This window comes from Penicillium concentricum (genome assembly GCF_028827145.1).
Source record: "Penicillium concentricum strain IBT 3081 chromosome Unknown utg000002l_segment0_segment0, whole genome shotgun sequence".
NCBI lineage: Eukaryota > Fungi > Ascomycota > Eurotiomycetes > Eurotiales > Aspergillaceae > Penicillium > Penicillium concentricum.
The window spans coordinates 10,774,024-10,790,005 of record NW_026622755.1 but is presented as its reverse complement, the minus strand read 5'-3'; the positions used below and the strand labels follow the sequence as shown (position 1 = coordinate 10,790,005).

General features: G+C 48.4%; 7 protein-coding genes across 7 annotated transcripts; 4 read left to right on the top strand and 3 right to left on the bottom strand.

Moving 5' to 3' along the window:
* Nucleotides 1-105: 105 nt before the first annotated feature.
* Nucleotides 106-2,381, top strand: N7517_007821 (uncharacterized protein; the record flags this gene model as incomplete). Its single annotated transcript, XM_056725551.1, has 7 exons — nucleotides 106-421; nucleotides 478-773; nucleotides 824-898; nucleotides 960-1,187; nucleotides 1,237-1,719; nucleotides 1,769-2,073; nucleotides 2,126-2,381. The coding sequence occupies 7 exons, from the start codon at nucleotides 106-108 to the stop codon at nucleotides 2,379-2,381; spliced, it is 1,959 nt and encodes a 652-aa protein (XP_056581801.1).
* An 82-nt stretch (nucleotides 2,382-2,463) lies between these two features.
* N7517_007820 (NAD(P)/FAD-dependent oxidoreductase) lies at nucleotides 2,464-4,269 on the bottom strand (the record flags this gene model as incomplete). Its single annotated transcript, XM_056725550.1, has 8 exons — nucleotides 2,464-2,601; nucleotides 2,649-2,741; nucleotides 2,799-3,014; nucleotides 3,073-3,320; nucleotides 3,370-3,928; nucleotides 3,983-4,083; nucleotides 4,136-4,180; nucleotides 4,236-4,269. 8 exons carry the CDS (start codon nucleotides 4,267-4,269, stop codon nucleotides 2,464-2,466), a joined length of 1,434 nt encoding a protein of 477 aa, XP_056581800.1.
* Nucleotides 4,270-6,932: 2,663 nt separating this feature from the next.
* Nucleotides 6,933-7,391, top strand: aspf13 (allergenic cerato-platanin Asp F13; the record flags this gene model as incomplete). Its single annotated transcript, XM_056725549.1, has 1 exon — nucleotides 6,933-7,391. The coding sequence occupies one exon, from the start codon at nucleotides 6,933-6,935 to the stop codon at nucleotides 7,389-7,391; it is 459 nt and encodes a 152-aa protein (XP_056581799.1).
* Nucleotides 7,392-7,552: 161 nt separating this feature from the next.
* N7517_007818 (NADPH-adrenodoxin reductase) lies at nucleotides 7,553-9,291 on the bottom strand (the record flags this gene model as incomplete). Its single annotated transcript, XM_056725548.1, has 2 exons — nucleotides 7,553-8,911; nucleotides 8,998-9,291. The coding sequence occupies 2 exons, from the start codon at nucleotides 9,289-9,291 to the stop codon at nucleotides 7,553-7,555; spliced, it is 1,653 nt and encodes a 550-aa protein (XP_056581798.1).
* Nucleotides 9,292-9,509: 218 nt separating this feature from the next.
* Nucleotides 9,510-11,811, top strand: N7517_007817 (uncharacterized protein; the record flags this gene model as incomplete). The annotated part of the gene is made up of 3 exons (XM_056725547.1): nucleotides 9,510-9,683; nucleotides 9,734-9,922; nucleotides 9,973-11,811. 3 exons carry the CDS (start codon nucleotides 9,510-9,512, stop codon nucleotides 11,809-11,811), a joined length of 2,202 nt encoding a protein of 733 aa, XP_056581797.1.
* A 361-nt stretch (nucleotides 11,812-12,172) lies between these two features.
* N7517_007816 (Lectin C-type domain protein) lies at nucleotides 12,173-13,993 on the bottom strand (the record flags this gene model as incomplete). Its single annotated transcript, XM_056725546.1, has 2 exons — nucleotides 12,173-13,882; nucleotides 13,931-13,993. The coding sequence occupies 2 exons, from the start codon at nucleotides 13,991-13,993 to the stop codon at nucleotides 12,173-12,175; spliced, it is 1,773 nt and encodes a 590-aa protein (XP_056581796.1).
* A 218-nt stretch (nucleotides 13,994-14,211) lies between these two features.
* N7517_007815 (Sec62 family protein translocation protein) lies at nucleotides 14,212-15,517 on the top strand (the record flags this gene model as incomplete). Its single annotated transcript, XM_056725545.1, has 4 exons — nucleotides 14,212-14,323; nucleotides 14,386-14,646; nucleotides 14,714-15,270; nucleotides 15,332-15,517. 4 exons carry the CDS (start codon nucleotides 14,212-14,214, stop codon nucleotides 15,515-15,517), a joined length of 1,116 nt encoding a protein of 371 aa, XP_056581795.1.
* Between the last annotated feature and the right edge of the window lie 465 nt (nucleotides 15,518-15,982).

Genomic DNA, 15,982 nt, shown 5'->3' with positions numbered 1-15,982 from the left:
CGGAAGGTCGAGCCGGTTGTACGTGAAAGCATTCGAAGATTGTAAGATGGGCTGGCATATTTAAAGCTCCGATCTGCTCAAAGATGACAGCCAGAAAAACACATCATGGCTCCTAACGGTCTTGGTACCGGCCTTTGGCGTATCTCTACTTCGCTTCTTCTCTTCCTGGCTGTCTCGACTATTTCTGCCACTTCAAGTGTTGATAATGGCAAACTGTTTACGGTTAATGGCATCAACTACTATAGCGGGGATGCAGTCTCGAAAATAGTCATCTCGGATTCTGATTCGACTCGATTGGACGAAATCGTTCCCCTGACGGTCATTCGGACAGATGAACCCCTGCTCACCACGAACATTATAAAGGAAACCATATCGAACTACTCGGCTACCGATGATGTTTTTCAGACCGGATTTCTTGAAAGTGGGTGTTAATCAAGTCAATATTTCTGCCAAAGACCATCTGTTGACTTCAAATAGCGGTTTTCCTTTTCTATGATGGACATGGTCGGGGCCAGGTCGAGCCTGCTGTTCAAAAAGCTCTGAAGGGACTTGGAAATAAACATGCGATGACCTCTTCCAGTTATCGATCTGTAAAGCACTTCATATCTGCCAGGTTGCTTCGTGATATACCAAATGGGCCCTACTTTTACTCGCCGCGGACTGGCGAGATCTATCAGGCCTTCCGTCTCTATGCCGATCATCAGCTCGCATTCACTGAAGCTGTCCTTGGCGACGGCACCGGAGGATTTAAGCCCTTGCCAGCAACCTCATCGGTGAGTAAAATCGTGACCTATCTTCAACAACCTTTGCTGATCAGTTCCAGGGCGCAATGACGAAGAGCGTTGCTGTACCATCTAAGTTATACTATACGCCAACCTCGGCGAAGCCACTTGCAGGGGTACGTATAGCAAGATAATCCGATATGTCTTTTTTTTCTTTTTTTGACTAACAATATGCAGCTACGTGTGGGAGTGAAAGATATTTTTGATATGAAGGGACTACGGACTGGCGGTGGCAATCGGGCCTTTTACGATTTATATCCTCCGCGCAACACCACCGGCCCCGCACTCCAAAGACTCATAGACGCGGGTGCCATTATTGTAGGGAAAATGGGCACAGTGCAATTTGCAAATGGAGATAATCCCACGGCGGATTGGGTCGACTTCCACTGTCCTTTCAACCCTCGAGTTAGTCCAACCATCGAAATCGATGGGATTCCACTAACCGTTGTCTCAGGGTGATGGCTACCAAGCCCCGGGTGGTTCATCTTCAGGACCTGGTGCTGGTATCGCGGCTTACGACTGGCTCGATATTTCCATTGGAAGTGACACGGGTGGCTCTATGCGCAGCCCAGGAGGAATGCAGGGACTCTTTGCCAATCGCCCTTCTACCGGGGCTGTATCTCTTGACAATGTTATTCCACTTTGTCACGTACTTGATACAGCTGGCGTTTTTGCTCGCGATGCTGCCACCTGGTCAAAGGTTATGCATGCATGGTACCAGAACTTCACTGACTATAGAGAGTATCCGAAAAAGTTGTTCTACCAGAACTCTTCTTTCCCCAAGTCCAACACAGCATCCGGTGCACTGCTTGAGGAATTAGTTATGAAAGTAGAAGCTTTCCTAGGTACCAAGAGGGAGTTTATTGATATCGCTTCGCATTGGGAGAAAAGCCGCCCTTCCGACACACCCTCGAAGATAAATGACTTACTAAATACAGTGAGTTCCAGCAGTGTTGAAAGACATATTCAGACACTGATATTCTTAGACCTATGCTGCGTTGGTATCTGTTGATCAATACCGCTCTCTTTCTTTGCCGTTTTACGCCGACTACGCAGCAAAGCACGAAGGTCGCCGACCATTTGTGAACCCAGGTCCCTTGTCGCGATGGGCCTGGGGCCAGAATAATGGTGGTGATGCCATATACGACGAAGCTTTCAGGAACAAAACAATTTTCAAAGACTGGTGGGAATCAGATGGATATGGAAAGGCAGACGAAAAGACTTGCTCTGAGGGTATCTACATCTATCCTTACAGCAAGGGTCAGACACAGTATCGGAACGCCTATTTTGCGTGAGTGAAAATTACTTGAAGAGACAAGTTGATCTATTGCTCACATCTACAGTGCACCTTCTGGGCCTCCGATGGGCTTTTCGGACGGTCGGATGGCTGTCTTGGCCGGTACCCCTGATCTGGTAGTTCCTGTGGGAGAGATCCCCTATTACTCTACCATCTCGCTTCAAACTGAGTATATGCCTGTTACGATGAGTTTTGTTGCAGCCCGAGGCTGTGATTTGATGCTGGTCAACCTCATCGAGGATCTGGAACAGGTGGGTATCTTGAAGCCCGTGAGCACAGGGTCAATGATGTATCCTGCGTGAGTCAAACGCATTTAGTTTAATATTTCAAGTCAATTTAGAATCAAACAAGGAATTGTATATATGAAAGTCCAATGTTGAATTATTAGTTGTGCGAGATATCTCGTGGTCCGCCGGGACCTTCTTCCAGCCCATTTCTTCTAGGTGCGTCGGGCCGCCAGCGCCAGAATGGGCGCATAAAAGAGGAGCTTTGATCACCATTCTCGAATATATCCGCGGCATGCTATGAGCTGTCAGTCGTTATCTTATGATGTGAGTAGGTTTTTATACCTTTCCTAGAACCGGTAGGAACTTTGCACCATGACCACTACCCCCAGTGCAAACGAACACCGATTTCTCTGCGTAAGTTGGGACATGATCAATCTGATTTAGAGTCATGTCAGCAGAGATATCCAGGGGGGAGAATAATTTTGTACTCACCACAAATGAATTGTCCAGCGAGTCCGTGTACCAGCAAAGCTTTGTAGAGAAAAATGGTGTATTCTCGAACTCAGGCAGAAATACAGACACAAACTGCTTGATAGCATACAATGCTGGCTCTGGAAGTAGTGAGCACTCCTCCACTGGAAGAGGCACAGACCATTGACCGTCCTGGGTGAAGGGAGTATCTTGCGGCGCTGGCTGGAAATTGGTCCACTGAACACAATGCAATCAGCAGATATCGAGAGAAATGTAACTATTCAGTATCATATACCTTAATTCCACGGTATCCAATCTTGACAAGGCCTTCAGGGGTTCTTGGTAGAACGTAAATACTCCCCGTGTCGTTTCCAGAAATGTCTCGTGGTGTACTCTTCCAGGTCATGACGGGAAATCGTTCGGGTGAGTACTTGTCCCATAGCTCAGTTTTGCTCTTGTCTATCTTAAAGGTTGCAAGGCTACCAGCTGAGGACTCGAGGTGATAGCTCAATTCAGGGAGAATCTGGGTCGAAAACGATCCGGCTTCGAAAACGTGAGTACGAGATGGAAATCGGGGACTCTCGCGACTTACCAGCCACAACAACGGAGTCCGCATAATGCACAACACCATCCTTCGTCTTCAAACCTGTCACTTTATCTTTGCTCGGCTCAAGCTTGCTTTTCACTTTGACCAAGTAATCAACAGCCCCCTCTGGCCCGAAACAAAATTTCACACCCTTGTCGGCGGCCACTTTTTGATGATGAGCACAGGCATTACTGCACCTCACAAATCCAGCCAGAGAGTCAAGTACCGCCTCATATGTGCTTTCAGCAGAATCTGGGATATGGAAGTTGAGTATCTTGTCTTTCCAGCCCAGCTTTTCAGCCCGTTCACAGTCTGCTGGGTCACTCTTAACGAATTGTGTGTCTCGTATACCATCACGCTCCATGTTGGCTAGAGTCTCTTTCTCTAGGGCGGCCAAGTGGTCGGAAGGCTGTACACGGAGCATTCCGCTGTTAACAAAAAGTCCGATATTTCTGCCGTCATCTTGTTCCATTGATCCACGCTTCTCGTCCTCCAAAACCCACGCTCTTCGGCTTTCCAGAGCGAGACGCTGGTAATGAATCTCTTTTCCATATGATGCACGGAACTGATATTTGTCATTAGCATGGACTTGGATCTACTCCAGTTGAAGTTCCCTCACGATTTTGTTTTGATCGGCGGATGCAGCTTGTACATCATCGGCTGTGGGGTCATATCCATTTGTATCGTATTGGCTTCGATCAAAAACGGTCACTTCATAGTCTGAAAGGTATGAGCTATTTATAATCTGTTTTCAAGGAAGTCCCTTGTTTACTTCTATCTCGCAGGGCAATCGCTAGTGAGAGACCGAATATGCCCGCTTTAAAGATTGTTAGCAATTTCCAAAGACCCGTACACTTGGGTATTTCTCTTACCTCCAATAATGGCGACTGAGTTTGGATCCATCATTGTTGACCTGTCTTTGTATCTTTATATCTGAGATTGTAGTGTCTTAATGTCTTAGTGAAGGAGTGGAGGTCCCCGCAATGAAGCCAAGAGCTTCACTTCCCATGGGGTCCCTATGATACTCCACCTTAATTAGCGAAAATAACCCCTCAGTTATTAATTACTCTGTTCCATGTCAGACAATTCCAATGACTACACTTTTCTCTTGAATGATAATTGAACTGCTCCATTAGTTCACCTAGTACGGTAGTATATATATATATAGCCTCCTCACATTTTAACTAACATCATGGGTGTACAATTATGGTATCATATTATATATTATATGTTATGCATATTCTATTTTTGAAGTTACTGCACAAATGATAAGATAGATGTTATATGAGAAAAATAATTTGTATGGCCGTCTTGATATAGATATAAGCACATCCATGAAATATCCCTAATGAGCAAAGTACAACACACAACCGCCCGGATGGTCTAGTGGTACGTTCCACTGAATAATGCTGTCCTGCGAATCTCAACTAATTAATATTAGGTATGATTCGTGCTTCGGGTAAAACTTGTGCGAGGTCCCGCGTTCAAATCGCGGTTCGGGCCCTTCTTTTTTTTTCTTCTTTTTTTCTGCATCTTCCAGTTAATTACACTTAGCTGGAAGCAATCTCCGCAGAGTGGATCGCGCGGTCGCTGGCCGAAATAAAGGACTAGAGACTTAGCCTGAAGTACAGTGCTGGACTGTCACTGCTGGCTCTGACTGCTGCAGATAGCCAATAACTGAAAATTGGTGGGTTTAATTAGAATGTGCAATCATGGAAAGTAAATGAATGGTAGCTGTCCATAATCAAAATCTATTGAATTGAATGTCACCTCAACTCGGTATAATGTCATGTTGGAGAGAATGATTGAATGGTGTCAGTGTTACTTGGTGTACATAAAAAGTAGAGAAGTATGTATGTTGTAGAGATTACAATTTATACAAAATCGGGACACGATAAATCCCAGGTTATAACTATTTTATTGATATTGATGCCCGCGCTCTACATATATCAGGCTCATACGCAGAGAGCGAGGCTCGTGTGCATTGAAATCTCAACCATAGCTTCTTGATACGCAGAATGCCGTTGGTCGAGCCCTCGAACAGACTAATCGCCTTGACATCGACGTTGCAGATTTTCTTCTTGACCGCGACGTACGATGTTTGCTTGTTGCATACATAACGTCGTTGAAGATAGACAACATGATGGTGTAAAGTACCACTCAGAAATGGGAATCCAGAAGCCCAGAGGCGCTCACTTCATACTTGGTGGGTCTTAACACTATGAAACCAAGTCAAGTTTAGTCAAAAACACAAGCAGAGATAGAGCACGGCATTATATATTAACCTCTGATTTGGACAAGGAGACAGACACCCTACTCATGAAGTCAAATAACCAGTGATATATCATGTCAAGGTGCTCTTCAGATCCGTTAGGTAGAGCAGTAAAATGAGAATAAGTATGTTTGTATGTAGATGAGACAAAAAAAGCAAAAAGAAACGTCCCCGGGAAGGCTTGAACTTCCAACCTCCCGATTAACAGTCGGACGCGCTAACCAATTGCGCCACGGAGACGTGCTTGTTGAAGAGACCAGAGCTATTTTAGTACTCGATGTAAAGAAGAGATCTGAATACAGTGTATAGCCTGCCCTCAAAATGCCTATGGTTCACTGAGATACAGTGACACAGCAAAAGTCTTAACACCCCAAGTTCTGCCGGCTAAATGCTCACCAATCTAAAGTGAAACCATAGCGGGCGGTATAACAAATGAAGAAGACGGTATATTTAATTAGGACGGCGGTAGCAGAAGGGGTGTTAACACTCTTCTTACAGAGTGACTATGCCCATGCAATGAGACATAACACTAGCGTATATCTTATAGGTAGTTTCCGCTCATGAAGTTTTAATCTCCTGATTTCGCCACAGCACGTCTCCGTGGCGCAATTGGTTAGCGCGTCCGACTGTTAATCGGGAGGTTGGAAGTTCAAGCCTTCCCGGGGACGTTTCTTTTTGCTTTTTTTTGTCTCATCTACCTACCTACCTACATATCCTCTTCTTCCCTTTTTTTCTTGCTCTAATAAGATCAGCTTATAACTAAAATTACATTATGTTTCAGGCTCAGATCAAAATAAAATATGGTTATGGTGATTCATTTCGGCTGTATTGCGATGCAACCTCGAATGCAGTCGCCCTATACGAAGTACCGTATCATAGACAGAGTCTCGTGTGAGCTGTATGTGGATCGACTATGCACTGACTCTGCAGATCCGATCAAAATAGCAGCCAACAAATGCCATGTCTCAGCCTGCCTGCATGCTTCCTCGTGAACCCCACAATAGTACTTGGCCTTATTGCGCCTGTTTCTGGCTATCTATTATGGGAGTATCGGCTGACGATGGGCCCAAGATGAAGGTATCCTATTTGGGCCGTGTCACCTGTAATTTTAAGACCTTCATCTGAGACCTGCGCTGGATGCAGGCTGCCAGTAAAGATGAAATAGGACAATCTTGGATAGATGGAGGGACGCCTGACCGATGAAGATATATAAACCTCGCCGAGGAGTGAGCAAAATATATACAACAAACCAAAACATCCTACTCTTCCTCGAAGCACTATCAAATCCTCTACAAATATGAAGTCTACCATCATGTTCACCTCTGCCTTCTTGGCAACCCTCAACCTTGTTGCTGCTGGCCCGGCTCCCGTGGTAGCGGCAACAGTATCCGTCTCCTTTGACCCCAAATATGATATCGGAACATCCTCTCTGAACACCGTATCCTGCTCCAATGGAATCAACGGCCTGATCACTCAAGGCTATACCGACTTTGCATCGCTGCCAAGCTTCCCAAACATTGGCGGTGCGATCACCATCCCGGGCTGGAACAGCCCTAACTGCGGCAAATGCTACGAGCTGCACTACTCGAACGGCAAGATCGACAAGACCATCAACGTCCTTGCTGTCGATGCCGCCCCGGGTGGCTTCAACATTGGCCTGCAAGCCATGAACACGCTGACCAACGGTCTGGCGGAGGAGCTCGGTCGTGTTGACGCTACTTATGTTGAAGTGGAGGGCAGCGCTTGCGGGCTGTGAGGGTGCTGTGAGGGTTAGATATGTTATATACCGAATGTAACAACGAAGGAACATAATGGTACACGAAAGGGATAGGGCAGATATGAGTGTTGGACCGAGTATGGGATTAGATTTGTCAAACTACACGATGTATACAGATAGTTCATAATATACACAAAGGTTCAATCAAGTACCTTCAACATTTCTTCTACACGCCCAAGCTTATCCCGAGGCTTGCCCTTTAGTTGACCGCTCTCTCGCTCTGCCGCATCGATTCGTTGCCAGTCCTGCCACGACGTGGGGCGTAGACCACGGCGCTGGGCCTCGATCTTCACACCGTCCCAGCCTAGACCGCTACTGTGTTTGGGTGCATGGAGCAAGGACGTTGAATCGGCACGTTTTGCCAGATCTTGCACAACGGTGTCTGCAGTAGTGAATGCATCGGTCATTGTCGAGGCAATTACACCCGTTGGACCTCGCTTCACCCACCCAGCACAGTACAGGCCGGGTAGGTGGGAGATGAGAGATCCGTCAGGTAAACCTTCAGGCTCGCCCTTGTTCGACAAGCTCGTTACACGGCCAAAGCCATCATTAGGGATGATACCGCGCTGCGCATCGAAGTCGATACCAAGATCCTCTAGTCCTGGTAGAGGGAGGGATTTATAGCCCACGCTTCGGAAGAAGACGCTAGCTGGTAGGTTGACCTGTGCACGCTTCCCGTTCGACAAGTACTTTGGAGACACTTTGGAGCTGGGGCTGTGGGGGTCGGATGGGTCGAGTTCATTGCGAGAGAACTTTACATGGGATAGATGGTATGGGTAATCAGGCGACCAGTGAAGAGAATCAGGCGCAAGTAAGAAGTCCAAAGACCAAGACTTTGGGGATGTTAGAGGGTCATTGGCTGATCCTTTAGCCAAGAGCTGCATTAAACGCTTCTGCGCCCGGGGTAGTGCTGATACTACTTCTTCCGGGGGAGAGATATCTTTTGGAATGGGATCAAATGATACACCTGGAAGCTGTAGCATTTCACGGAGCTCTTTGATAGTGAAGGAGGCCTGCGTCAAGTAATTAATAACCTGGGCACTAACAGTCGATGCATTGTCACTCACCTGTAGGGGTCCGCGGCGCCCAACAACTCGTACTCGCTTAATGCGACTTGTGGCGAGTTTTTCCACAGCATAATCTGCTATATCTGTCTTTTTGAGAGCATCGACGTCTGAAAGAAGAATCCGGGCAACGTCTAGTGCAACATTGCCTTGTCCGACAATAACGGCGTTCTCTCCGCTTAGGTCGGGATCGAGATCTCTGTGCTCTGGAAGACCGTTGTACCACCCCACAAAGGCACGGGCTGAGTGCACACTATGCAGAGCCTGTTCCCCAGGAATTCCCAGCTCCTTATCCTTTGTGGCTCCGTAGGCGAATATGATGGCATCATAGTGTGGTTTGAGGGCAGAGAGCGGCAGATCATGCCCGAGGTCGATATTACCGACGAAATTGAAGCGAGTGGACTCGGCCACCTCTGTGAATTTGTCTTCGCAATTCTAGTTTTCATTTAAACATGAGCTTATTTCTAGATACAATGTTCAATGGTCGACTCATCACTGAATCGTGGGTTACCGTGACTCACCTTGACTTCGGGATGGTCTGGGGCAACACCGTACCTAGCCAAGCCGAATGGCACAGGTAGCTTCTCATACATATCAACTATCGCATCTTTTTGTTTAGCCAAAAGACGATAGGCAGCATAGAACCCCGCTGGGCCGGAGCCCACGACGGCCACACGGACGGGTCGATCGGTTTGGGCGACATGACTATTGAAGCGTTTGGATGTAAATTGAGAGGCAGTTCTCTGATACTGTAGAAGAGGGCGATTAAGCCGCACAGTGCATTGACCACATACGAAGGCCTGTTTTAAGCGCATGGTGCATGGATTCAAGAAACCGCGGAGGTGATCGGAGATAATGAGATAGTGCACGTGACACTGTCGGTTGCCCTGGTTACTATCACATGTTTGCTGCCTTGGTCATGTACAACATACTCACACCCCAAGGAGACAAGTCGCAATTCCACATTCCAAGGTTGTCCGTCAACATTTCTCTCCTTTCGCGTGGGTGCCACGAGTGGCCTTCAGTCGCTACCATGGGTAGATCGTCGCCTCCATTCCTTTATGAGCGTCCGTCCGCCTACAGTTTTAAAGGTCCCACCGACCGCGATTTCAACCCGAGGGCCGCGACAGAGGCGAGCTGGGCCCGTCCAGCGGTCAAACCCAAGCAAAAAGGACCGCTGGTGGAGCTAAACCGGCACCCTGACACGGTATGTACCACCTTTCGGGAATTTACGGTGGATTCTGCTAATTGACGTAGTGGGGTTTCTTCAATACGGCCAGCTCATTTACACCGATGAGCTACAAAACCAAGGATCGGGTCAAGTATGCACGAACAAGTCAACTCGGACTTCGAGTGCTCACTCTTTTGGGGGCCCTCGGGTCCCTGTTCTGCTCTATCGTTATTAAAGGAGCTGCAACGACCGTCATCTGGATCATTCGCGCTGGCGTGAGTACAGTCCACCCAAATTTTTTTTCTCTCGCTGACCTCTATTGTAGCCCATAGTTGCAATTCTCCACACGATATATGGCATCTACCATAATTCTAGATCTGCTCTTAACCGGCCCGCAGGCTCTCAAGCCAGCTATGGGCTATTTGCTTCGACTCTCGACTTCGGACTCATCCCATTCTACGTGTTTACTGCATATATGGCGTATGGAGAGTGGAACTCCAATGCATACCACTGGAAAACTCTCTTCAATAACAGCGACATGACTGAAAAAATCCCCGAGATCACCTTCATCCTGGCTATTGCAAATGGCAGCTTGCACCTCATTTCCCTTGCCATATCGATTTTCTTGGGAATCACCTTCCGGAAGATCTCCCGCCTGCCGCCTGATATGAACCCACTTGAAGATAATTTGACTGCACGTCCCCGTAAGAGCCATAAGGAGTCTCAAATGGAGGAGAAACATCTCAGCCAATCCACCCTGGATTCCGGCTTCGAGGATCCGCTTATTGGATCCCCTCGCACGGTGCCATTCATGCATACCCGTGAACAGTCTTCCGGTGGTGATTCCAGCCGTGGATCAATGGGTATGCTCGATGAGCAGCGGCAGTCACATCCTTCCTTTTATCAGCATCGCCTATCTCACTTGGAATCCCCAACGGAACCTCACATGGATTCCTCTAGCCCCGAGACTCTATTCCAACAAACCGCGTACCAGCCCTATGACTTCACATCACAGACGCCGCCTGCCCCAGAATTTCGAAAAGTGGCCTCGCACGCCCCTGAAATCATCGATGCTACCGCTCAAATGCGCCATCTGTCGTCACGTACTGCTGATAGATCGGAAACTGTCAGCCCAGTGTCGAATAATTGGGTAGCATACTCTGAACGGTCTCCGTCGCCAATGGGCGAGACGCAGAACGAGAACGAAAACACTCTCCGTCAGTCCTCCTCTGTTTACAGCCGCAAAACCACCAAGACCACCACGTCCAACGGTAGTGGCATTCGAGATTGGTTTGCTTATGGTTCCAAGCCGGAGGCAAGCATCGGAAGTGTCATTCCAGAAGATGTACGCGGAGAATATGCGTCGGTCGCTATGCATGAATTCTATGGGCTTGATGATGGCCACCGTGAACAAGATGTGGGTGACCAGCGCATGGACATATTCCCAGACCCAGAAGATCACAGAGACGACATTGATGACGAGCGTGATGGTGCAATTCCATTTAACCCGCTCATGCTTAACCCACCAACCCCGCAACCTATTCTGACCGAACAGCCCGAGAACACCGATCCCGTTCGGCGGGTTGTCTTGGGCGACAGCCCCAATCTATCATACAATCCACGCACACAACCAGTGTCTGTTCCACACGAGAGTCCCAAACCCACTTCGACCAAGACGCGGTTCTATGGCGACCTGGATGTAGATGGCAAACCTGGATTGGCTGCGTCTCGCGAGTCAAGCGTCCAGGTGGCCCGTAAGCCTACTAAGCTCACAAAGAAACGCAACAACAAGATGTCTGCTTATGAGTCTCTCAAGAAGAATGACAGCGACGAAGAAAATGGATATCTCTCAGCCAGGAAGCCTGCCGTGTCTCGCGCCACCGAAAGCGACCGCAAGGGCCGTGTCGTGAGTAACACCGGTGCAGACACTGCCCGGCCTGGTGTTGCAGCTGGAGTTGGTGCATCCTTATCCTCATACGGGAGTTACATCGCCGGTCTGGGCGTCGGACGCCGCCGCGATGTGAGCGGCAAGGTTGCCGAAGAAGGACGCAGCGATAACGTTCTCGACGAGCAGCCCAGCCACAATCAGAACGAAAGCCGCAGCCAAACAGCCAGCTCCTCGCCCAATCGGGCTGCAGGATGGGCTCGGTTTGCTGGACTTTGAATGTGATACCTATGGTCTTTTCTCTAGGAGTTTACGGTTTGTCTTCATGAATGGCATGTAGCGACTTGATTTTGTTTGGGACTTTATATCCCCTTTCGATTGGTTTGATTTTCATGAAAATATGTATGGATTCGAATTGTCTTGGTGTATTATGGTTTCATTTTTGTTGTATGTAGTTCTGGACCTCAATGAACATTTAACTATCCATTCAACTTCTAACATTAAACATTGTACATATCACCATGTGAAGTGAAAACAGAAGGCAATACACATATTATACAAGATCTTAAATCTTGCTATCACACCCAAAGGCCGAGACAGCACCTTTGGGGTGTGCTGAGCGAGCCATCACCGATAAATCTCACGAGGGAACACCTTCATATTCCCACCCTCCAATGACACGCTTTCTGCGCCGGGAATTGCGGCGGTTGGCGTTGCACTTGACAAAGAAAGTCAAAGCTGTGATAATCAGAATGATGATACCCGCAATTGCGGCGACAAGCACAGTTTGGCGCTCGAGTTGCTGCGGGTCAGAGGCATAGGGACAGGTCGCATCATAGCCACCGGATACCCAGCAGGAAGTAATATCCCTCGAGTTGTAGTTTACAAAGACTTCTCGAAGGGCGGGATCTGTCGAACTCAAGTCGACTTTTGTATCTGGCAGAGAGAGCAGATGTTTGTAGAGGTACGTGTTTTCGAGACCGGTGCGCGGTACAGCGAAGCTCGATCCTGGTGGACAGGCATTTGACAAGTTGGAAAAAGTGTCGGTTTTGTCTGACAGGACCCAGGAGAAAGGCGAATTACCTATTCGACAGGCACCACGCCGCTGCTCAGTGCAGTTCATGGATCGCCAGTGGCCATCGAGAGTTAGATCCATGATCGCACAGCGGTCATACTTTGGATCACCGTCGCCGCCGGCATAGTTTGCATCATGTGGCTCGCCAATTGCCCAAGCCCAGGAAGACGAGAGGGAGACATTACGGTAATGTTCAACTTGCTGGTCTGCAGTCTGGCCGAAGAGAGTGGTGTTGAGCATTGGCGAGAGACCACAAGCTGTAATGTCAGAGAGAACATTTGCTATTGAATCCATCGTATCATCTGTGGAAAGACCATCAGGGACAGGGAGGTGATTGGATACAGCCCATGATGAGTTGGTTTGAGACACGCGTGTGAGCCCAGGCTCATACAGACAGCCTGAAGTGAGAGTGCCGTTGATGGTTGCGGACACCTTCACATCAGAAGTCAGCTGCCCGGGAGGAAAGACAGAATTGTCTTCAGTAGACAGATTGTAATGCACCAGTTGGGAATCGACAGAGCCATATTCAATGAGCACTCGATCGCGTTTCGCGAGCTGAATGTATTTTGATGATGGCCAGCCATCTGGGGTGCTCTGTTCGCCCTTTTTATTTTCATGGACGGTGAAATATTCTGTGATGGGCATATAGCTCTGGTCGACCTTATACCATGACTCGTTCAAATTGCTTCGGTCCGAGGCAAGCTGAGCCGGGGTGTAGATAAACTCATGAAGGGCCTTCCCGAGGATTGAGCCTGCTCGCTCAGTTTCCGATGGCAATTGACCTCCTGAGATGGCAGAGGCAGGCTCATCTGGCGTAGAGACACTTGCAGCGACGTGGAGATTGAGAACGAGATAGGTGGTGTACACAGTCAACTGGTCGTTTGTGTCTTTGAAATAACCAATTAGTACTTCTGCCAAGGTGTTGGGATCGAGGTCGTCGGTGCACTTGTATGAGCCTAGCTCATAGAGAGTGGGTTCAGGTGAATCTTCCTCAATCTCAGAGTCCCTTCTCTTGGACCCCGAGGATACAATCGCTTCAGATCTGACTGGAATAGGCACCGGAATAGACACCGGACAGAAATACCACGTCCTACGGCTGACCGACCAATATAGATCGACAACCAGACGTCGGTACCCGATTGCTAGGAGATTAGAGAAACATTTTACAGCGTTATCTCGATCATAAATGCGATTTCCAAAGCAGGCAGCCGACAGTGATACAGCAGGGTTCGTCACATAGTTGAGTGGAATTTGACCTGCGACATCTCGTTCGCTCTAGATATTATAAGCGGGGAGGCATTAGTTTCGAACTGAGACACATACCAGTATGACAGCCACCCAAGTAGCGTTTGATAGGGTAGCTGAAGAGTCATATTGGACAGACATTGGAAATCGACATTAAAATAGCTCTGAAGCGCATATTTCAAAGTCCAGTGGATGTTGGATATTCGTGACGTTGGAGGAAGAAGATTAAGCTTGGCCGGGGAAGTCGGGAGGGCGGACAAATCAGCTGAGTCAATCTGGCCACTTCTCTTTCTTTTCTTTCACAACTCCCTTGGACTCTCTTCCTTTTCTCTCTGATTTTTATTCAATTTTAATTCAAAATGGCCACTCCCGGCCAGCCTAGTCCTGAGCAGATGGCGGCCATGCAACAACAGTTCGCCGCCGAAGCCGCCAAACGAGGGATGACGCCGCAGCAGTTCGCCGCAAAGCAACGTGAGCAGCTGGCTGCTGATGCTGAAAAGCTCGGTCTGACTACTGAGCAATATGTTGCGCAGTTGCGCATGCGAGCAATGCAAGCCCATCAACAGCAACAGAAGCTCCAGGCCGAGCAACAGGGTCAAGCAGCACCAGAAGGACAACAAGCTGCGTCGCCCGCACCCCCCAGCAGCACCAACACACAACCACACAGCAGGTTCCTGTGAACCCCAATAATCCTCCAGACCCAAAGGCGATAGCAGTGGCCAACTGGCTGCGGTCGCAAAACCTCAAGCCACGTACATGTATCATGGACGGACAGCGCAAAGACATGTTCAAGGGTGAGCAGCGACCAAGATCTAACTACCTACAAGGAATTTTTATCTAACAGGATTTTCTTAAATGCAGTCAAGCGCGCAATCCGAGCCATTGAATCCCCCGCCTACGCCAAAGCCGCCTCCAAGAAGAACTCCCTCCTCCCCCCAGTGACCGACCGCGCCTCCGCCGAGAACGTCTTCAAGCTCCTTCCACTTTCCCTTTTGGCTCTTCGAGTGAGCAAGGTTGATCCCCATGAAGGTCACGACCATGCCAAACCCAAGAACCGCACCAAGGGCCTATGGACCGTAAAGATCGAACAGCACCAGGAGACCGACCCTATGATGCATTATGTTTGGTTGTACGACGGTCCGCAGTGGAAGCAAAAGGCCATGGCCGCCGCTGTGGTTGCGGGTATTTTCGCCGTTGTCCTTTTCCCGTTGTGGCCTATGATTATGCGCCAGGGAGTGTGGTACCTGAGTGTTGGTATGATGGGACTGTTGGGTCTCTTCTTCGCCATGGCTATCTTCCGTTTGATTCTATTCTGCATCACCGTCTTCACCGTGGCCCCGGGTCTCTGGCTATTCCCCAATCTGTTCGAGGATGTTGGATTCTTCGACAGCTTCAAGCCTCTATGGGGCTGGCAAGAGGTATGCATTTCTCCATTCTTATATCCTCAGAAATAGTAAAACTGACCGTTTCACCACACAGACAAAAAAGAGCAAAAAGTCTAGCAAATCCAAGGCTTCAGCCTCTGCTCCCGCCCCAGTTACCGCAGCTGCTCCCTCAGCAAACGCCCCCTCGGCAACCACAAGCTCTGCCGAGCCTACTTCTACCCCATCTGCAGTCGCAGCGCGACGAGGTCTGACCGCAAGTGTGGAAGAGGTAGAGGAGTAGTGCTGCTACGTTCTGAACGACATTCAAAGCCGATAGATCAGAACTGGTCGAACTCGGTCTGGCATGGTTGGTTATCTTAAATCACCCATGAGATTTTTATTTTCCAGATCCTTATTCCATGTTCATTCTGGCGTTTTGGGCCTTGATCCTAAGAATTGATATCATTGCGAAATTCTTCAATTCTCGGTTTATTTTATTGCACGACTTCTCTTTAGGTTTCGTGTAGATGTTGATATTATAACCAAGGCCATATGATTTTAGGTTTGCTTCGGTATCAGATCGATGTAGCCTTATTTTGCATTATGTTGTATTCGAATATTGCAGACAATAGACAAGAAGGAAATCTGTTAATGTGCACGCTCGGTTCTATGCCCTATGCTCAGTGCTAACCAATGCCCCGTGGATTATAACTCCCCGGTAGAAAATAGAAGACAGAAAATACTGAGAGAAGAGAAGAAAGCGAGA